This window comes from Conger conger, chromosome 5 (genome assembly GCF_963514075.1).
Source record: "Conger conger chromosome 5, fConCon1.1, whole genome shotgun sequence".
Taxonomy (NCBI): Eukaryota; Metazoa; Chordata; class Actinopteri; order Anguilliformes; family Congridae; genus Conger; species Conger conger.
In genome coordinates, this window is record NC_083764.1 from 22,060,906 (window position 1) to 22,083,922 (window position 23,017).

General features: G+C 39.7%; 2 protein-coding genes across 6 annotated transcripts in view; one reads left to right on the forward strand and one right to left on the reverse strand.

Moving 5' to 3' along the window:
- LOC133128724 (BTB/POZ domain-containing protein 7-like) overlaps positions 1-6,460 on the reverse strand; it is a 57,396-nt gene extending 50,936 nt beyond the window's left edge. For 3 of the 4 annotated variants that reach the window (XR_009708784.1, XM_061242452.1, XM_061242450.1), the window contains exon 1: positions 6,168-6,444. The gene's annotated coding sequence lies outside the window, so the exon portion shown is untranslated. Of the gene's footprint in view, positions 1-6,167 lie in introns of all 4 variants that reach the window. The other variant, XM_061242451.1, reaches the window with a different exon arrangement.
- A 129-nt stretch (positions 6,461-6,589) lies between these two features.
- si:dkey-85n7.8 (COX8 domain-containing protein) lies at positions 6,590-12,982 on the forward strand. 2 transcript variants are annotated; one of them, XM_061241059.1, is made up of 3 exons: positions 6,590-6,666; positions 11,488-11,680; positions 12,526-12,982. In XM_061241059.1, the coding sequence occupies exons 2-3, from the start codon at positions 11,561-11,563 to the stop codon at positions 12,634-12,636; spliced, it is 231 nt and encodes a 76-aa protein (XP_061097043.1). In that variant the 5' UTR covers positions 6,590-6,666; positions 11,488-11,560; the 3' UTR covers positions 12,637-12,982. The 2 variants fall into 2 exon arrangements, with proteins under 2 accessions (XP_061097043.1, XP_061097042.1); XM_061241058.1 differs by lacking the exon at positions 6,590-6,666 and having other exon boundaries at positions 11,448-11,680.
- The last annotated feature ends 10,035 nt before the right edge of the window (positions 12,983-23,017 follow it).

Here is a 23,017-nt window from a genome sequence, read left to right on the forward strand (position 1 = left end):
CCTGCATGTCTTTGGACTGTGGGAGGAAACCAGAGTACCCGGAGGAAACCCACGCAGACACGGGGAGAACATGCATCACGCACAGAGAGGCCCCGGCCGACCGGGATTCGAACCCAGGACCTCCTTGCTGTGAGGCGGCAGTGCTACCCACTGCACCATCCATGCCGCCCTGAATGTAGAACAGCCATTTTAAAAGGACATCAATAGCATTTTCAATAGGTTTTCATTTCATGTGTTGAGACTAGATTCACTATTTTAATCTCACAATTAGGCTACTGTTCAAAACTATAATATGCATTAAGATCGTGAAGGTCTCGTTAGACCAAATTACTTTGTCATATTTTGTTCAGTCGCTGGTCAGAAATAATTATTTTGATTTTAATATTTTATGCTTGGTATTTACACTGGCTTATGATAAGACTATGAATATTCGCTGGAAGCAGGCAAACCAAGACTGAAGGTTGCATGCACACCGCAAGCTCCATGACTTCAAAGCCCAGCATTTTAAACAAGCGTTCGCCATTGACAAGAAGGGCGAGTTAAGCCAATTTCAAAGTAAGATGTCTATGCAGTTTGCCCATCTGCTGCTTTAGACCCACCAACTGCCCCTGACAATGAACTCTTGCTTTACAGGGAATAATTAAGTAGGTGCTGTCTGGCCTACTTCAGTCTGATCTGGGAGCACTCACTTCACAACACCCCCCCCCCCCCCCCTAAAGAAACTCGGTCCCAACAGGCCATTTTCTCACAAAGGTGGTATAATCACTCATGCAGCATTTCAAAAGTCCCAGCAATCGCTTTCCGTTTCTACACACGAACAATAACAACAGCCAAGAAAACCTCTCCAAAGGCAACAGCAATTTTAGCATCAAAGGCTAAATGAATGAATGACAACACAAAAAAATCAAGCAATTTTATTTTCCTGAAATAAAATGTCTGGGCTACATCTGAAAATAAAAAATAAAACAGAAGGTCACAAATTGGGAGCAATCTGCAGAAAGACTTGCCCATCTGTTACCCTAGCATGAAAGCATAGCTCCAGCCAGAAAACGTATAGGAACACAATAGAGACAGGGGCGCACAGGCAAAGAGCAAGACAACAATGAACAAATCTTCGCACCTATACATGGCTGCCTGGCTTTTGTTCAGTGGGACAAAAATCTCATCTGACCTCTTATTTGTAGCTGCATGGCACTGTTCATCAAATTCTGAAAGGCTCCTGAACAGACCCTTGAAGTACACCCAAACACTTGCTTGTATGTGAATAGCCTGGTTACATTCAGCACAAGTGCATTGCACAATTGAGGTGTCTACAAATGTGCTTTGAAGCTGAAAGAGTACTGCAAACACATTGTACAACTAGATGTCCGGGTCACCAAGTGGTCAGTGGATTATTTCTGCAAGTCTGCTAAGGTCGACTGAAAATAGGCAATCATTCTTGGCAAGTAGTCTTTAGTTACTTCATGAAACTTTGCTACAGTAGTAAAACATAACACACATTGTATGTGATGGGCGATTAACAATACAAATGAATGCAAAGGCAGCATTTAGTAAAATTAAGCAAAATAATGAAACATTACATTATTATTATTCTGACTGACCAAATGTTGGCTCTTTTCTGTAAGCTTGGCTTGCCTCTGGTTGATGGGGAATGCTACACTTGTTCGCAAACACACATTCCAGGCGAAGACCTTCCAGGTATGAGACATGGAACATGACACAGGAAAGGACAATAAGCAGACACCTCAGAGGTGATCTGAACACAAGAGTAAAGTCTTCGGTCATGCAGCATTGACTGAATGATTAAGGTGACAGTGACTCTGGCCCTGGAGAATGTGGGGTAAATATGACGACATTGACTAAAGAGCTGCATGATGTGATTAGAGACAGGGTCACCGATTTGGTCAAGGCCGCCACAGAATTACCAGGAGGATAAATACCCATAATGAATGATGTAGCTTCACTGAGCTTGACCATCGCCCAGCCACCAGTGAGCCAGGTCAGCCTTCACTACCACCCGCGTGTGGTCGACAACTTTGCCACACGACACAATGCAAATGCTTCCCGTGTGCCATTTGCCACTGACATTTTAAACCAAAATCATAACGCAGCAGAACCTACGAGTTACGGACTTGATGGGAAGGGATGTCACTCGGAATTGGGATACTGAAGTAGGAGAGGGCAGTGGTTAATGGCCCCGTAATGAGGCACAGCTCTAAAGATGCATGTGACAGAGAAAGTAGAAATGGTACCATCAGTGACAAGCCAACGCAGAAAAAAGAACAAAAAAACATACACTATTGTACAAAAGTCTTCGGCACATCTACAATTCTGTAAAGCAACAATGCTTTCAACAATAATGAAGACACTCAACATAAAAACAATGCTATAAAGAGAAGTGAACCATTAAAAACTAAATTAAATCAATATTTTACCCTTGATCAAATTTTTGATCTCCAAAGTGGTTTATTACTTAATGTTATTTTATTTAATGAAATTTCTCAAATTTGGAAATCTCACATTTGCTCTTTCTGTAGACACACTAATGCAGAAAACACAAGAAATAAGAGCAAATGTATACATATATATAAAAATAAATAAAAAAAACTAGGGACTTTTGCACAGTACTGTAGATGACATCCAAATTATTATTGGTTTAATTATTGGCCAATAAACCTAAACTAAAGATCGAGGCTACGAGTGGCCTTTTTCTTTTTACTTTAAATAAGGCAACGCTAAGGCAAAGATACAATTCAATTTTCACGTCTCTTTCAGAACTACAAACATTTGCTCTCAACAACTTCTATTCCCAATGTCTTTAAATATCAGTGATCACTCAATACATCACTGTATGGATTTGGTCATAAACCATACGAAAACACGCGGTGGATAAAAACCTGAGACGATTGCGGTTGATGTGCTTTCTGGGAATAATTCTAGTGGTGGACTGGCAAAAAAAAGGGCTGCTTGGACCAGAGATCTAGATCAATGGCACAGCAATCCTTTCCAAACAGCTCTGACAGCTCCATTTTGGAAAGAGCGATCTCATTTCTATATTTCAGTTTTTTTTTCGCACATGATTGATGAGACTTTAAGCTCTTATTCTGGAACTCAAGGTCTTTTCTCCTTTTTTTTTGTCCTGGTTACTGCAGTCACCCCTATTGTGCGTCTGCGGTCTGTGAATAGGGTCACTGAAAAAAAAAGAAGAAATTATGGACAGGCTTAAATGAAACTGGGTGAAAATACCAGCTTCAGTCCAACTGAGAAATTACTTGAAGTTAGGACTGTAACAAAACTCTTGAAGGTGGTGGAAAGAAATGTAATAATTTGCACCAGCATTTATAAGGATTTGCTTCTTGACTAGTTCACACACTTGTGATTTAGCAGAAATGATTGTAGCGAACTATCCATGTAAACGTTTAGTGGAAGATGAACATATTCTTATTAGGCCATAAAAGGTCAGCACATCTAACTATTTTCTAAATGGCACGACACAAAGTCTTTGTCCAACTACAGTGCAAAAGTGTTCAATTATTAAAGCGCCAATGGATTTCTGACGTTTTTATAGACAATAAATTAACCTCCCCCTACAAGCCAATGTGTTCTCCAAGGACACTCCATAAAAATATAATTAATGTACTACTTGTCCAATGTATTCACTGAATTACATAGAGGGAGCAATAACTGGGAAGGGTTTTACATTCATCAAATCAGGCAACTTTGAAGGCCTTATAAATGTGATAATAGTGATTAATAAGGGGAGACACTTGGCACTTGGAGGGATGCATATTGTGAATACAGTGGGCACCATTTTCATTTTTGTGCATTCACTGGCTCGGTTGCCATGTTAGCATAACGTGTTAGCTTAGCATACTCAAAGCCTATAGGAGTCAGTAGCCTACATCCTTCAAAGTGAAAACATACACCTTACAGCAACTCCAAAGCCATCTTATTTACACTTGGTATAATGTGTATTAGAAAAACACATGCGGGGGGAAAAAATAGTAAAATTGAAATGATTGACATCCATATTTGTTATGCAGCCTGGCTTTCAGCAGCCAACAATATGCTTGATTAATGATGGCGTGCAGGTTAGAACACACTCCTAATGAAGGCTTTTTATATTCACACACCCGGCATTACTGACTTGCTTATGTTTCTCAGTCCGATGGCTTCTGTACTGAACCCACGATTCAGAAAGTCATGCAAAACCTTTTCCAATTCTCATGTATTTCTTCTTGACATTAGGGATTTGAGCAGGCCGCTAAACCACACACGCTAGACTACTGAACTGAATTTTTTTTTTTATATCCCAGGGCTTTAATGTCAGCCAGTTATACAAGACCACCGTCATCCTGATTGTAATTACTCCGTTACATTATTTATTTCAATTCAAATGTGCGCACTGCAGGGGATAAGCTCCGGGAACATTGAGGAGACAGGCAGGCAGAATCAACAAGACAAGCTGACAAATGAAGAGGCGGATAAACTTTGTAGGCTTTAGTTAGTCATGAGCTACGTGGTCGTTCTCATCTCAGGTAGTTTAGACACCGCTAAGAAAGGCCTGGGTGTAGTGGATCTAAAATTGACTCAAGGCACATTTCAACGTGCAGCTGTGATGGTGCGCTATTCCGGAATACAAGAGAGGTGCCAATCAAACCGTGGACTTCACACAAAACAAGGGACAGATGGTGGATTACTTGGGCAGTTTGTGGGTGCTGAAGTCAGCACAGCCTTTGCTTACCTATGTTTTTAATTCACACTGTTGCAATACTACTATTTTAACCTGTACAAACACAATACAATGAACATTTTCCCTATACTGCTAGTGTGAATAAATAGTGCATATTTCGTTTACATCAGTATGGCACTTCTATAAGAAAATGTTAAATGTGAAGATAAAAACGCAACTCAGTCCTTTTTTGAAGTAGTGACGGGACCTAGGGGTTATTTGTTCGAGTGCCAAGAGTGACGCAGTCAAGCAAGTTAAAGGAACGAAACGCCAGCATATTTACAGATAACCACTCTCTTGCAAGTAATGTAGACTATAGTTTAATAGTTCAATTTAGTACACTAAATTGTCTAACTTGAATTGACACCTTACTCCTGACCACAGTTAACTTAACTAGAAATACGTAACTTTAATCAGATGAAACTGGGAATGACGTGAAGTCATAGCAACGTACTGCCAGAGTCACCAAACGCAACATTACTTTGGAATAAGCACCATGGCCGCGAGCTAGCTAACTTCGGATAGATCACGAATTTCCCTCATCCAGAAACTAGCTAACGTTAGCCAACTAGTTGGACATGCCGAGCTAGCCAGCTAACCTTAAATCGCTCAAGCCTCTAAACGGATTGATTTTGATCGCTAGCTGAGAAAGGGAAAGGGAAAGGAAAAGTTGGCTGGCTAGCAACAATAGTGCAGTTATCTGGTTAACTATAACGTTGTGGAATTTTGGCTGTAGCTAGTTATAAAAAAATATTTGCTACTTTTTCCTGAACGTATAGCCAGCACTAGACATCCAGCCAAAACTATCCGGCTAGCATGGGGTACTGGAAAGCTGAAGAGCAACAATATGTTAGCAAACTAGCGGACGTTATCAATCTATTGCTAGCTAGCTACTAGCATTTCCAGTTGTGCATGCATGTACGGCTAGCTCGTGCTAAGTTATATATGGAATCTGTCAAGTAGGCTAGCTACCTAGCTAACATCATTATCTTGTTTCCGCGGGAGCAAACTGGAAATACTCGATTTATGGAAAATAATTGAAAAAAAACAAATTATGCTATCGACCAGAACCTGGAGAATCATGTTAGGTTTGACAATGAGACCATGTGTTGTATTAAGAAAATGCGATGGAAATGAACTGTTCTGTTAAAGTACCAAGTAACAGTGCCGTGTATAAGAGAACGGTGTCTAGCCATGTCCCGTACAGTTAACTTAATTAATTTGCAATCCAGTATCGTATACTGGTTGCTACACTCGCTTTGGCATGTTTTTCCATTCATGAATCAACGGAGAGCACAAGTTCTAGTTGACATTTGCATGCATGTTAGTCTACAATATCAGATAAAATACAAACAAAATCCACCCGTGGGGTGATTAACATGCCGTGTACACACTCCAATGATGTTAAATGATAGCCAACCAGCTACCAAGCTACCTTGAGTTTGATGGCTTCAGGATTTGTTGTCCCCTCTCAGTAAAAAGACTCCGTCAGGTCTCGCAGAAGCTCACAATTTCTCGCTGGCTCTCCGCTATCAGACAAGTTTTGAAACCCTTCAGAAAAACGTACAAATCCACAAAAACACACGTATAACCCTTGCGGACGTCTTTGGCAGTTTACCAACAAGCTTGTGAGGAGGAGACATTCTTTAATTCCACTTTAATTTGACTTTTTCATATCGCCTCCGTTTTTTCTTGGAAAGAGAAACTCGGAGGCGGTCCTTCCCCTTTGCTTCGTTACATTGTGTCTGTTGAAGCGCCTGGTTGGTTGCTCTCAGGGCCTATCAGGGCGCGGATTACTGGACGGTTCGCGACTCTCATAAAAGTAACAAGGCAGAAAAATTCAGGGTTGGTACGTTTGAACAGCTGATCTCGGTTTCGGGCTCCACCTAATGGAAAGTAGGTTGTATTGCTAATTCTCAAAAGGCACTCCTAAGGTAATACATATACAGCTCCTCTAAAATGTATGGTTATTCAGGTCACTCTTACTTAGAGAGGTCAGTTTTGCAGCACAGGAAAATCTCACAGTCATGTTGAATGAGATAAACAAGAAAAAGGACGTGGTGTATTTTTGTTGTTCACTACACTTGTAGGAGTGTAAACACACCGATAACAACATTTTCAGAAGACAAAATCTCCATACAAAATCTTTCAAGATCCTTCAGTCTGTTTTTGGACCCTCTTACATTCAGACTACAAGCTTTCAAACAGCTTCAAATCTAGAGACCAATGTCTTGTTTCTCATAAATTAAAAAAAGAAAAAAAAGAAGGTTTTTCCTGTTTAAAAACAATTAAAGTAGTTTAAAGATTTTAAAGATTACGCATTTTCACTATATTTATAGCCTGTAATCTGTAATGTTTCTTTTATACAGCCTTTGATCATTTTCATTTTGGGAGGCACTATATTTCAATGCAATGCCTCTATTTGCCTCTACGTTTAAAGTTCTGTATCTGGAAATTCTGCATCTGGAGATTTTGTGGTCAGTGATTGTGGATGTGTCCCAGGATTCACCTTTATGGCAGAGGACATGGAAGGACAGAATAACCTAGAGTTGTGTTTGGATTGAACGCTTCAAATTGTGGTGAAAACAGGGTGTGATTGCAATTTCAAATGACTTCTTTATTGATGCTCATATTAGGTTTAAAATCTTGCTACTAACATACAAGATAATTAATGGAACAGCCTCACTATAACTCCCATCAATCTTCAAACCCTTATTTCTCCGTTCTGTAGCCTCAGGGCAACTGGCTCTGCCCTCCCTTCATAGTTGCTCCTCCCAGTCACAATATCTGTTCATGCACTGCGGATGGTGCAATAGACTTCCCACAGAGCACAGGACAGCAGAATCACAGCCCAACTTCAGTCGCAAACTGAACACCAAATTTTCCAGACTGCATCTTAGTTCCACCCTCACCCCTCCCCTCAACCATTGATGCATTTTGACTTCAAGTATTATGGTATTTTCAAATATATTGTTATTTTTATCTAATAGTTTTAGGTTTTTCTGCATTGGATATAATCTGCCAGTGCAGTTATGTGCATTTACATGTGTTGCATATGCAGTAATGTATACTCAATTGTCTGGGAATAGCCTACTGTTAGCCAGGTCTGGCCCAATTACTCATGTAAACCAAGTAAATGCACTTATGTTCACAAACATTGTAATAAGAGTTCCAGTTCAATGAATGTAATGTAATATATAATGCAAAGTTATTTGAATGTCATCATGTATTGTGTCTTAAATAATGTATATGTATGTCCTCTGAGTGCTCAGAAATACGGTCTTGTAATCAATACATTGCACTTATGCTTAACCCCTTAACTATAAAATGACATACCCAAAATAAAATGGTTACTATTCTTGACTATGGGCATAATCTTGGTCTCTTCTGAAAGGTGACCGTCAAGAGTCAGAATTTCTGTAAATATTACTTAAGCAAAGTTACAGAAGCCCAGTCACAGTAAAAAAGGAAGATGAAAGGAAGATCACTGAAAAGATTTCTGTTTTTGAATGGATACAGATTATTGTAGCTGTGGCTGGTGCAATTAGAAACACAATGGAGCCACAACCAAAGACAGGACAAACTCCCTTTCAAATGGCACAACGCTGGTCCTTGTGTTGACGAACACCAATAACAGACTCCAATGGCAATCAAAACCCTTGATTCAAGACTAGATTCTGAAAGCTTTCTTACAGCAAGGAAGTGAATACACCAGACTAATCAGAAAGAGCTAAGGATCCAACTGTCCAATTAGTTTTGGTCCCATAAAACGGAGGGACTGCGTATGAAATGGAATTCCTACAGATCACCCAATTTATCAGACTTATGTTTTAGTTTTCTGTCGCTGTAGCCTATCCACTTAGAGGTTTGATGTGTTCAGGGATGCTCTTCTGTATACCACTGTTATAATGTGTGGTTATTTGTGTTACTGTCACCTTCCTGTCAGCTTCGACCTTCTCCACTGAACTCTCTCATTGATAAAGCTTTTCTGCCCACAGAACTGCTGCTCACAGGATATTTTTTTGGTTTTCGCACCATTCTCTGCAAACTCTAGAGACTGTTGTGTGTGAAAATCCCCGGAGATCAGCAGTTTCTGGGATAGTCAAACAACCCTGTCTGGCACCAACAATCATTCCACAATCAAAGTCACTGAGATAACATTTTTCCCAATTCTGCTGGTTGATGTGAACATTAACTGAAGATCCTGACCTGTATCAGCATGATTTTATGCATTGCACTGCTGCCACACAATTGGCTCATTAGATAATCGCATGAATAAGTATATGTACAGGTGTTTCTGATAAAGTTCTCAGTGAGTCTATTCACAGTTTAATTTCAAATCCAATGTTCTCGAGTACAGAGCCTAAAGAACAGAAATTGTGCCTCTGTGTAAATACTCATGGACGGCACTGTATATCAGCAACCATCCACAACAGTTATCATTGTTGTTACTATCATCATCAACATCATACACACCTCTACCACCACCACCACCAACATCATCATAAATCATCATCCTCTACTTCTTTATTGTAGTCATTGTCATCCTAACCTTCATCAACATCATCATCATCCTCTACTTCTTGATTGTAGTCACTGTCATCTTCACCTTTATCATCATCATCATTATTAAAATCATTGTCATTGTTTATTTTCATTACAATAATCCTCCTCTGAGGCTAATAAGTAATGACCTCTCTTACAAAGAAATAGTAAAAAAGTTTTTAAATAGGCAACAAATAAGAACATGTTAATATTAATGGCAAAAACATTTTTTTATGGTATAGCAATTATACTAATTCAAAATGGTTCGTGAACCAGGTTTCAATACGATGCATTTATTTAGAAATTTCTTCACTGAAAACAAAAACCGGTCTTCATAAAGAAAATAATTATTTTACTCCATTAATTCATGAGGCAGTCCTATGAAGAAATACATCAAATGTGGGGGTAGTGAACCTTTAGTGAGTAATGATTCACATCAACCTTGCTTTCTAAAGACATTAAAGTATCCAATCCATGCCAGGAAAATGCACCCCACTCTCACAACATTGTGGTGTCACCAGACCCCTTCACTGTTGTATTTTTATGTTCTTTGTTGTTCACTACTTGACCAATAATGATACATTCTGCTTAGGAAGCGACTGTCACTGTTGTAGAGTTATTGGCTCTACAGTACAGACGATGCATTGTAGATCTCCAGATGAGTCTGCATGATGAAGAACAAAGTGGGTACCGTTGACTATTGTCTGACCTTTAGTCCATGTGTTGAAGCCAATCAGTGATGCCAGCGTCAGTGCAGTCTATTTAGTTGCTGTCAAGCACCAGCCAGCAATATAAAATACAATCAATCCAAAACGAGAAACCATTTGCTGTGCCACTTAACCGGTCTTGGAAATTGAAGTTACAGAAGGAATTCCAGAGTTTTGGACCCAGCACTATTTCACTACCATGAGCTTGAGAGATTGTGGACAAGAGTAGAGCACAGCAACTTAAAATACATTCTTGAGTTTCCAAATTCAACAAAGTAGCATTGAAAACTACAATAGATAAATTTAGCCACAGAATTAGATTTTTCTTGTACTTACCAAAGACCTGTCCAGTGAATATTTTTTTGTTTTTCAAACCCTTTCTAATGTCCCTTTAATCACTATTGATACACAATTGATTTAGTTTTTTTGATTGATTAAGTTTTTGTATTCTACTAAACAATATGGGGCCACATGCACTTTTAATATGGTACCTCATTATCTGATTTGTTTTCATGCACAACTACTGATTAGACAAGCCTACGTCTTATCAAGCCTGGTTTTCAACAAACCATCAAAATGTTTTTTCTAACAAGTCAATATGACTATGTCAGCTTGCTTTTGGTGACAGAGCGCTTGATGATCAGATAGGAAATAGGGCAACCAAAAAAAATAGTGCTTAAACATGATCTGATCTGATAGGCTTGTGCTCTAAGCAGCAGCCTCATGGTGACAGATTGACTAAAGATAACGGAATTTACTGAAACCAGGTCCATGCATGCCCTTTGAAATCTAGCGCTTTGCAAGACATCTGCTCTGGCTCTACTTGTGGCCTCCTGCTTGTTTACGACAGCTGACAAAAGCTGATTGCTTGCTTTGGCTGATTTCTCCTCTTTGAGCCTTATCCTCATATCAGATCACTCACAGTGTATGCAACAGCATAGGGATAACTCAATAAATCAAGCAAACATTGCCAAGGGAAGCAGGTGGCTTCCTGTCATGATGCAAAGAGCATACAGAGTGTATGGCTTAATTGCTGTGCAAAGAGTACAAGCTTTATATGAGAGCCTTCATGAGGATTACTGTAAAATGCGCTTTAAGATTTACCAGGTTCCAAACGTGCATTATATTGAATGTTCCATACTTTCCTCTTAACAGTGGAGTCCAGAATCAATTCATCAACACTTAATGGGACTAGTAGGCATCTAGGATAGGTTTATGGGACACGAGTTAAAAGCTTCCTGGATATTGTTTCAAAATTTATGAATCTTCAATTAACACTGCAAAAAATGTTGTGATAACAAATCATATCCCGTGCAAGCTTTCTTTGAGCGAACGTTCCCCCATCCCCAAAAAATAATGTCGACCCAATCTATTCCGTGATGAGCAGGGGAGGAGCTATTTTTTTGTTTTTTGGTGAGCATGAGTGACATAATTGTTCTGACTCCTCCCAGTCTGATGGGGCGGCGTGGGGATGCAGTTTTAGGCCGGTCTCTGTCCCCATAGGAGACAAGCTGGAATCTCCTCCAGAGCTCTCCCTCAAGACGAGAGTTCAGAGCAGTACTCTTCTGCCCCAGGGATGTTTGCAGTCCTGAGCAGTGCCACATGGACCAGGTCATTGGTCCCGTCCAGGACTGTCCTGCTCCAGCAGAGACCACATATCTACAGCGGACCACCCAAGCAGAAGATTGGACCGGGGGTGAGTGCTATAGACCCTAGCTAACCATTCTGAATCTTCATCAGGACGCAGGTCACAGACACACACCACTTGTAGTCCAGACCAGTCCTGATTAGCTCAGGTTTATTTGTGTGATTGGCTATGTGTCTGACCTGGAGTCACAGGTATAACAGTTCTCCAGAATGTAATGTTTATAGACTTCCAATTATCGTTCATATACGTAGTGCATACTTGGAGTTGAACACATTAGCATTTAAAAATGAGCTGTGCAAATATGTTGGTTAGCATGTATCAAGCAGTCTGAAAACAACTTGGCAAATGGTCATGCAACCAAAAAATTAAAACTGAAGGTAATGCAAATTCAGCTCAGATAAGGATGGACAATCATATCAGTATTCTCATACGGAATTAACAATAATATTCACAGCTTTTTACATTGGGACCTTTTACTTTAAACTGATGTAAAGGAGGAAAACATATGAAAACTATATATACAAGAAATATGTCCAAAGTCAAAAGGAAGAGGTTTTTTTGTCATGAAATATAATTTTTTTGTGACCAGTAAAACCTAAATACCAAACCGTACAACATTTTGCTAATTGTGCCTATTAATGTTAATTAATTAATTTATTATTTTCTTAATCAGTCATCATCAGAACCCTGTTTTACATGGTGCTCAGACTGTTTTGCAGAGGACTAGAAAGATGAACGATTCAGACTGAATATGCTTATCTGTTCATCCAGGAGGCCATTGGTCTTATAGCTGACATTCATTTTAGAAATAATCCAGGTACCAAACAATGGCAGAAGATCAAGAGTGTTTTTCAGGAGCCTGATTTTGCATTCTCCTTTCTTCTTCTCTGCAGCAAAGCTTCTTCATCATGTCAGTTTTTGCCATCACGGTGCTGGCCCCAGCTGGGTGGATAATGCATCACATCCCAGAATATCGTCAGAGGCCAAACCCCCCACCCAAATAAAGAGCTGCCACTTTCTGGTGGCCCTGTCTACCATCACTAAGTAGCTGATTCAAAGGCATTACCCACCAGGCCATAATGTACTTTAAATAGAAAGAATAATTAAAAGACCTCTTAAAAGTTGATTGTAATTGTTGTAATTCTCAGTGAAATTAGTTCAAACTAGAGAGATGATAACAAACAAAAAAGTATATTTAAGCACTTTCTTGATTAACTTTGAAAGTTAGCTTGAAAATAATTATGTATGTTAATTCTTGCTGTTTAACTTGCTATAGAATCCTAATTGTCCTATGTGCAGCAACATCTCTGTAGTAATTCCAGCACCTGTTTCAATAAATGCATGTCGTAACATTTTGCTACTGTCTATGGCAGGCTCTTACCTGTGACATTCTCTCACCTCTGACAATACTGGGGTTATATCTTTATCTATATCTTTACTAGGTCCTACAGCAAAACTAAATATATTAGCAGAAACAGCCTTTCTATCTTTCTGTTATTATGTTTCATATCTGATAAGTAATATCCTACCAAGGCTAGCCCTTGGCAACAGAATTGACCTTGATGGTGTCCAGTGTTCAGTTGGGTGGTCCATTCAACATGCCCTAAGGGGGAAATTAAGACACAATCTGATGTCTGACTTGATAATTTCTTATGATAGCAGGCTTGTGGAATGCTCCACAATCTCACAGTGTTTAAATCAGTCAGTGAGGAAACTCCACCAGGCCTGTTTAAACTGTAGCAGTGATCGGGATCAGGTGGCTGGAGCTGGAGCCATGACCAGAATCCAGGGACAGATGTGTGGTGTTAGGGAGTTGGTCCTTCATACGACGTGATGGGAACAGTTGCTCTAGGTACATCATATGTTCAACCATGAAATGAGGGTCAGTTAAGGGCACACTGTTCATTTACTTTAGAACAGAGAAGCACATGTTTATTTATCAAATTAAGGCAGGGATGAGCATTCTAAGTACTTCCTGGAAACTAGATCTCTTAGATAATTCACATTTTGTAGGATTGTTGAAAAACATGATCTGACGAATATCCCTATCAGAAATAAAGAACTCAAAGTCACTCTCTCAGCAATGTAAAGGTTTTAATCTTGGGGGAGAAACAAAGACAAGTAATGCTGTTTTAAGGATTCAAGCCCTCAGAACAAAACCAGTGATGCAAGCATTTTAGCAAAAATGTTAAAACAGGTGAATTCCACTGAATGTTGATACATTTGTTTGACTTCCTCCATGTAACCCATTGAGGTTGGCTTTAGTTCCACCTAAAGCAAAGTTATGGACTTCATGGAAGACTGTATCCAATTTCACAACACTAATTTCATCCAACTTTTGTTCTTGAAAGATCTAAAAAGGTCTTTCGGGAACAACTAATCTTCATTGTATTCTTGGAGAAGCTATGTATGCAAGAAGGCGGTGGATTCGGATGAAAAGAACTAGCATTAATGCTGAGTGAGAAGAACCACAGACCAGAAGTTAGATAACAAAACACCATGTCTCCATGGGACCACCATCGCTAATCCGCCACAGGGTGAGGGCATGTTTGTGTTACTGTTTCCGTGAAGCAGAAACAATAATTACTCCTTATGTCTTTTAAGTCAGTAATATGATACACTTGTCTCAAGAAAATTTGCTTGAGGTGAATCAGTGGCAAACAAACCTTCTGCAACTGAACATTCAAATGTTCTGCCCGAAGTTGAGAAATGATGGTAATAACAACAATTTGGCATGTGGAATAAGTGAGAAACTTACTTTATAAATATGCCAGTCTGTTGTAATCAGAGCCGAGGTTATCGTTAGCAAGAGAAAAGAGGTGACATGGATATTTGCGGTTTGACTGAATCCTACCTGGAACCTAAACTCAACAAATCACTCCAGCTGTTTTCCAGCTGTGGATTGCAGTTAGAAAGGCCCAATTTCCCCACACTGCACTTTTTACACCTGTTTATTTTTGTCCCATAGAGCCAGTAGGTGGCAAAAGTTTGTTTCTATAGGATTATTGTATGTTGAAAAAGGCAGAAGCCACTGTGTTTAGAGAGGCTACTTTCTCGCTGGTGTGACTGCTGTTTGACTTCTTTTTTCTCCTCCCATGTCCTTTCCTGCCCATTTTTTGTGAGATCTGCTTGAAGATAGAGGATTAATTTTTTTCATTGTGTTTGGTGTTTCTGTGTTTGAGTTTGGACATGTGTGTACTTATGTGTGTAAATGCCAATGGTGAAAGAAAAAATGTAATGGTAAGTTGTAAGGCTTTAACCTCATGCCACCACTGGCATGAAAGCATAACTTAAACTGTTTACTTTGCACAGTATTGATTTTCTGTTCTGTACTGTATATCAGAGAACTGTATATCAGTCTCTTCTTACTTACAACCACCACTGGTAGGTGCTCTCAAGACATTATAGCATTCCTCTGTAGATTATACCAAAGGGGGTTGGTTTAAAAGTACTGGCCAAGAAGAGAAAGGTCATCTCCTTTCAGGAGATGAGGGGTTCTGGAGGACTCATATATCATCGGAGGGGGCAAAAGAAATCAGTCCAAGCAGACCTGCCTGATGGGATTTTTCCACAGACTTTTCCAGGGCCTGTGGTCAAAGCTGAACCAAATCAAACTGCTTCCTTGTAAGTTGTTCACATATACAAACCAAGGAGGCCTCTGTAACCATCTAGAACCACATTCAAAATGTAGAAAAACGTTTATTTAAATGAAAACATCCTGATGCAAACCGTGGTCAGACTGACTGACATAGTACGGTTTGCTCCTGTGTGTGTGTCACTGTGCATGTTTCTGTGTGTGTGTGTGTGTGTGTGTGTGTGTGTGTGTGTACACGCTCTTGAGAGAATGCTTGTCTGCCAGCTCCCCAGAAAAACAGCAAAGAGCAAGTCCTGGAGGAGAGAGCTATACTCTCGTGGCTGTGCTTCCATCTAGTGGCTGATAAGCACTAACAACAGTTCCTCCAAGCACATTGTTCTGTTACAGATCAAATGGCTAACTGTCAAATTTACAGAACTTGGTTTTTAGCAAGTTATTGATCATGGAATGTGTCTCAGGTACTGAGGAAAGTGAGGAAATAATTACATATTGGCCTTTAACAGGCACTGCTCCTTACAAGCAAGGCATTAGATGTGCTACTGCAGATTTTTTCATAATTACTGTAGTTATTTTTTATTTGATTAATTACTTCTATCTGAGGTCACAGATATATTGAGTCAGCAGGTGGTACAAGGTACAAGGGCACTTAGCAGAGCCCAAGGTAGACTAACACAGCCAACACAAACTCAAGACTGAGTGCTGGATAACACAGAGGGCAGCACTTAATTAGAGGCACTATCGAGACATAGGGTGGGGTTTAACAAGGCACAGGTTTCACTAATGATTACACTCCCAGGGATGAGATCTAAGTCTCCCTCTGGTGGCTTACAGAGGGAAGGTCACTGGAACCTCACAGATACTTTAAAAATACGCACTCTTTTTTATTAAAACTAATGAGTTCTAAGACTCATTGCTGCTTTAATCATGCTAAAATTAGCAACCCGAATAAAACAAGAATAAGAACAGCTCAGGGCTCTGTTCTTAATGTACATACATTGTAAAAAGAATAATCCTGTAAAAAAAATGTTTTATCACAGATGATGAGCTTACTTGATTACTTCTCTGGTGGCTCAAAATATCTCCAAGAATTTATGCTTATGATTTTCAGCCTTCAGGGACATTTTCTTGCCTATCGGCCATTTTGTCCATCTCTCTTCTTTATCTCATTATCTGTGTCTGAGCGGAGAAGACATTCACAGAATGATGTCACTTTCTATTAAAAACTCATTCAGTATGAAAGCTTATTTTACTAATACAAATATTTGTAAATAATGTAATTCATGTCATTTTCCCAGTTAGCTTTCATTTATAAAATAATCCAGTGGATTGAGTATAGTTCTGGAAATGTCAACTTTCTTTTTTAAGCCCAACATAGTGGCTAGGGTCTCAGTGCTGCCTGTCTCTAATCAAAGATGGAAGAATGGTCAGAATTAAAATGATATCCACTCTCTGATGAGATGAAAGGGTTGTGAAAAGACTGGGTGCCCCCTCTTCTCCTTTCACAGGTTGACTGACATTTCCACTTCATTTGGTGGCATTTGAAGAAATATGGCAAAGTTATGAATTTTTAATACAGCAGATATTCCCCCTGGGCCAGCCAGTATCATGTCAATCAGGGATTCATATGATGATGCTGATTTTCTGTATGATACTTTTCTGAATATTACTACTATTATTAGCATCTAATAATAATAATAATAATAATAATAATAATAATAATAACAATAATAATAATAACGAGACAAAGAAGAATAAAAATAAAAATAAGGAGAATATTCTTCTCAGCAATGTCAACGCCTGACCGGTCCTCCCAGGTGACCTGGGCTGGTAGAGTATCAACCCCTCACCCCCTTGTTACAGGAGTCCCCCAGGCCTCAGTCCTCGGCCCCCTCCTCTTCTCCATTTACACCAGATCCCTTGGCCCTGTTATCTCTGCTCATGGCATGTCATATAATTGTTATGCAGTCTGCTGTCTGTTCTGGCTCCACAGTGGTGGAATTACCTTCCTGTGGATGTCAGAACAGCAGAGTCTCTGACCACGTTCAAGTGCAGACTAAAGACTCATCTCTTCAGGCTGCACCTTTCCCTCCCTATCTCACCACCATGATTAGCCTTGTGCATGCCATAGATTATAATGGCTCTTATCTATAGTTATATATTGATATTGTTGTATTGTATTGTATTAGATATTGTATTGTATTGTTGTACTTGGGGTATTCTCACTGCCAACTGTGGTATGGTAGTCCATAAGTTGATGTATTCTTCAAGGCTTCCAATTGTATCTATATGGTCATGGTAGGACTCGGAACTGTACTGTCCTCTTGGGTCCTCAACACACTTGTCTCTGTATTCGATCTGCACTTCATTGTATGTCGCTCTGGATAAGAGTGTCTGCTAAAGGCCAGTGATGGAATGTAATGTCTAGTGTTGTCCCCTTTTGTTCACATGCTTACACCGCTGGACTTTATTGACCACCATGATGGGTGAGAAAGGAGTGGTAAGTGGTGTGGTCAGTATCTTTGTTTTTCCAGAAAATTGTCAGACCCACAACTGAGACTGTATGTTTTAATAGTACACAAAGAGCTCCATAGTAACCAAAGCCTTAAGGGTTCCGCCCCACAGTAGCCACTGGAGCCTCTGTGCCGTTTCTCAACACCTTGGAGTGCTATTTCATCCTCTGCCAGCAGGTAGAGCCTTTCTGCAAGAAAAGATTTTCACTGGCCCACCACATTGTAAATAAAAAGCTTAAACACACACAGAGAATGTACCTATATGAACTATAAGAGGATGTTTTGAAGGGTTGAGTTTTTTTTGTTTTTGTTTTTTTTTTATAGCTTCAAATTTCAAGTTCACATCCGACTACTTCTAGTAAAATACAAAGACAAGGAAATACAAAAACATGCCGCAGCTCAAGTTGTTTGCAATCAATCAGTGGCTAGATGACAAGAGAAGGAATTCTTCCAGCACTTTCCAGAGGCAGTGGGACACTGTGCGGGACCAGCAACTACAAACCTCCCACAATTCCAAGGGGAGGTCGCCACAGGGCACACAGGGTTCAAATCAAGAGTAATCAGCAGAAGCAGATCTCAGGTATACAGACTGCACATGAGGCCCTCTTCTCCAGTCAGAGAAGAGAACTCACCAGAACTGATTCCCTTTGAAAAGTTCCACGTAATAACAGTTTAATATAACATAGAAAATTAATATTTTATAAATACAATCTATTCTTCATTTAGTTAGGAAATGCACATGTAGTTCTGCAGTTCTGCCTCTGCAACACCCAGCAGAAGCAACTTCTATTGCATTTTACTGTACATACAAGTCAGACAGTGCATCTGAATTGTAATGGTAACAGTGCACCACACAGTTATGTATTATGCTACCATACTTAATACCATAGATTCAACAATACCATAGATGCAACAAAAAATATTCAATTGTAATAAGACATAATCTGTATCTTTCATGAGGTTTTGCTGATACTTTGCGCAGACTAATTGGAATGTTTTCAATCAAGGTATGGAAGCATTTCATTAACCCCTTGTGTTTAAGTGGTGTTGGCAGTTATCAAGGTCTAGCTTTTTTCACTTGGGTCCCACAGACCCTCATTGGATTTCTCCCTGATCAAATGTACGGTGGGAAGGGATACTTTATCTTCTGCCTCCAATGTTCTCTGCTGACACCCAGCAGAGGCTTCCAATTAATCACAAAGTTTAGGTCACAAATCATTGGTGAAAATTGGTATTATTTTGTGGGGGTGAGAAATGAGTTCGGGGAGCAAATATCAGACTTTGTGCCTGCACTGGAATATGAACTGCATGAGGTTCTCCTGGTAGGCGGCATCACACGTCACCTCCTTGGTAACATACTTCATGGAGGCCATGCCCCGGCAATCTGCAGACTTCCATCAGGGGCTTTAAAGTTTTTAAGTTTAAAGCTTTCTCACTAAACTGACAAATGAGCTACCACTGACTTCATAGCATTATCCCTATAAAGAGCAGGAGGGGGAACCACCCAAATAAAATGGCAAATTTTAATACTCATACGAATATGTTATATTTTCAGGCACTTGGGTGTAATTCGGGTGGTTATTGTGGCTCCTAATATAGAATTTGATAAGCCTTTGATGCCTTTCCTCCCACAATGTATCATGGATTTTGGCTTAGGGATTAATATTGGGCTGTTAGAAATCTCCTTCCCAAGATTCTGCGAGGGTAAGCTCTGAAATATACCTTAGCACAGAATAGACTCTGACTGGGAATGGGTACAACAGAGAAACAGAGAGAGAAAATGAATGCTAGAGCACGAAAGGAACCAGAAGGAAGACGGAAGTTAAATGGTTGAGAGGAGAAATGGTGAGGAGAGTTAGGATTACGGTTAGGGTTAGTATTAGGGTTATGATTAGGTTTAGGGTTGGGGTTAGGTTAGTAATAAATCTTTCTTTCCGAAGTTGTCCCATATTAGGGCCCCTTGGGAAAGAAAAGTTTGCACTGGCCATTCGGATTACTGGAGCCTTACTGGAGAATTTGGTCCATCTTGTGTTGGAGATTTATGTGTGTTTGTTCAGTCCTCTTGGGAATAAAGTACTACATTTGAGAATCCAGTCCAATCCATTTGAGAGCCTGCGTCTCTCCTCTGGTGTCCAGTTATTATTTGTTTGAAGGCCCAATATTTCCAGTGCCTCAAGTGCATGGTGAGGGAAATGAGCCAACAGGTGTGTATCTGTCTCCTTATGATTTCTAATGTTCTATATGTGTTGTGCTAATTTCCATTTAATTGAATTACCTGTCTCTTCCACATATGTTTTGCCTCACGTGCTTGTTTTATTATGTATGTTTATTATGTAGTGACTTGTTTGTAGAATCCTGGGCCTTGTGTGTGTATAGTGTTGATTTCTGGTTGTTTGCTGCTCACCAGATGGTCTTTAAGATTTTTGTTTCTTTTATATGCTGAGAAAATTTTGTAGTTCTCATTTACGTTTGTGTTCTGTAGGGTGCAGGTCAGGTTCTGTTACATATTTTTTTTTTTTACAGTTTGGCTAAATGATGAGTAGAAGGAAAGATCTGGCATAACCCCATGGTTTTAATGTATTAGAGTTTAATGGATTAGTTAGGATAGTATTAGGAGTTGTGATAGTATTAGGGTTTGGGTTATGATTATGGTAAGGGTTAGTATGAGAGTTGGGATTAGTATTAGGGTTCGGGCTAGGATTAGGATTCAACCTGAAGCTACGGTGTAGCCTACGCGTAGCCACATTCCCTACGCCGTAGGCTACGCAGAGGCTATGACGTGTAGTTACATTTCTGGGGAGGTGCGTGTCAGGCTACACCATAGCCTCTGTGTAGATTGGAGGCAGAAGTATAAATCATGCTTTAGGGCTAGGGCTAGGAGCAGCAGAATCAATGGAAGCAGGGGAGAAACTGTAAAGCGGAGGCAGTGGAGCCGCAGGGTAGAACAGCACCATGTTCTTTGTGACTCAGCACAGTCTCCTCTTTCTTCTCTGTCTGGCACAGAACAGGCAGAGCTGTATCTAGCCTTCAGACAGACATGGTGTCCCCCTTTCCCTCCCCCTCTGTCACAGAGAAAGACACCCGCAGAGAAGCCTGATGGAGTACCCAATCAGGTCGTATTGATTTCCATATTTTAGGACAGAAGATTCACAGCAGCCAGCATGAGAGCCCCCCCCCTCCCTCTCCATTACATCAGCTGTGGTCAAGCCCCTGTCACTGGGAGCTAGCAGCACGGTGCTTTACATCACCCCTCCTGTCTCCTGGGTGCACCCAAACCACTGTGCTTTATGGCTCTGTCATGGCACCACATCAAATATGTGCTAAAAGAGCTACCATTGCTTTGTGGTAGCTTTTTGGTAGCTACCATTAACCATTGCTTTTTGTGGGCTAGTAGTATATTATTTTTCTTTTTTCTAAATCATATCAATGCAAGCAAACTGTAATGTTATAGCCAGAACAGAGGCTAGTTCACCCATGGTTATTGAGGGCAGAGTGGATAAGTAAACATATGGTGAGGTCCGTAAGTATTTGGACAGTGAAACAATTGTGAAGAGTGTAGTTCCTTCACAGTGCACTTGATTTGGATGTACAGTACATACCCTCAAATGGAAGATCACAGTAATTTAGGGGTATTTAAATCCATATGGAGTGAATCTTGTAGGAATTTCTGCCCTGTAAAAACATGTTGCTGTCCAAATACGAAGAGTCTTCAGTGTATGTGAAGGGGCCTGGTGCAAATGCGGAACCACCTCTGAGATGAATTCACAACTAAGTGTAATTCTATGGATATTGCACATAGAAGTGGATTCACAATTACTTATTTATAAGGCATGGATATTGGACAACTTGACTACACTCTCTCTGTTTCTGTCTCTCTCTTACTTCTTACGTGAAGCCCATGCTCTCAGGCTTTTCAGTGAGTGAGTGAGAGAGAGAGAAAGAGAGAAACAGGGAGAAAGTAAAGAGATAGACGGGTAGAAAGAGAGTGTGAGTGTGATGATGAATCCATGCATTAGGCCAGCTGACCCTGATGGTCCGAGGCCCATGATATATGGAGAGGAACGACAGCATGCTTATGATCCATCACTGCGGTGATGGAAGCCTGGTCTGACAGGTCATCGATTGGGCTCCGATGAAAGCCTAACAAGGACAAAGTGACGGAAGTATCCACAGTCCAGGGACCAATAAAACAAGGTATGACTTTCAGAGGAAAAAATCTGCCTTTGTATTAATGTGTATTAATGTGTCCACTTGAATAGTCGTTACTTAGAGTGTGTACTTGCCCGTAAAATATAACTAATATATAACTAATTTGTATCTTTTTTTCACTAGGAAAATATCCTAATTTTTACCCAAAGAGAACATTATTGTACTTTCATGGTATATTTGATCCTTGAAGAACAAAAATGTACCTCCATTGTCACTTCAGAGAGTATATACTTCTTGTATGTATTCTTACTCTTAGAGTGTATAATCAACGGTAATGCACTTCAATTTATGAAAAGTGCAACATAAATAAAATGTATTTATTTATGTATGTATTATGTATTATTATATAAGAATGCTTGTAAGAATACAATGATTATTATTATTATAGATATTTTTTATTATTGTAGTTGTTATTGTTATTTAAACATTTCGACACAGTCAAACAGAGTCGCATTAGCTTGATGGCCAGTAATCAAAATGCTCATTTGTCTTATATTTTTGCATGCTTTCATATGCACAGATGACTTCACTTGGGAATTGATAAATGTGCCACTTAAGAAATTGCTGATCTCTGTCACTTTACGATGATCCTGTGTTCTGTCTTCATAATGAGGCTGTGTGTTAATACTCACATTTAATACTGAAAAAGCTCCACTATAGAATTTTTACAGTATTCCTTGTGAATATTTATCAAGGGTGCCAATAATTCTGTTTAGATAATGGGGTATCTACAAATGTAATATATTCAGGAGTCTTCTAAAAGCCTGCTGTTTCAACTCAATTGATTAATCTTCAACTGTATAGTAAGGTGATCATTCTGTCTTTAAAAATGTTTCATTCAAGAAATATTAAGATTAGAAAAACCTTTGCATTAGCTGTGAATTTTACTGTTACTATTTCTTTTCTTTGCTCTCAAAGTTTTTAAAAACACTTTCAAAGGAGAAACTTCAGGGTTCTTCAGGGCGTGAACTCATACCGTATCAGAGAGTCATCAGGCTCCATCTGGACTGCTGAGGATTACCTCAAGAGTTACAGCCCCACCATGGCTATCCCTCACAGTAGCTGTCAAGA

Coding starts and splice junctions, on each gene's coding strand:
- si:dkey-85n7.8 (XM_061241059.1), top strand. CDS start 11,561: ATGTTTGCAGTCCTGAGCAGTGCCACATGGACCAGGTCATTGGTCCCG. Junction 11,681..12,525: donor AGCAGAAGATTGGACCGGGG/GTGAGTGCTATA, acceptor TCTTCTCTGCAG/CAAAGCTTCTTCATCATGTC.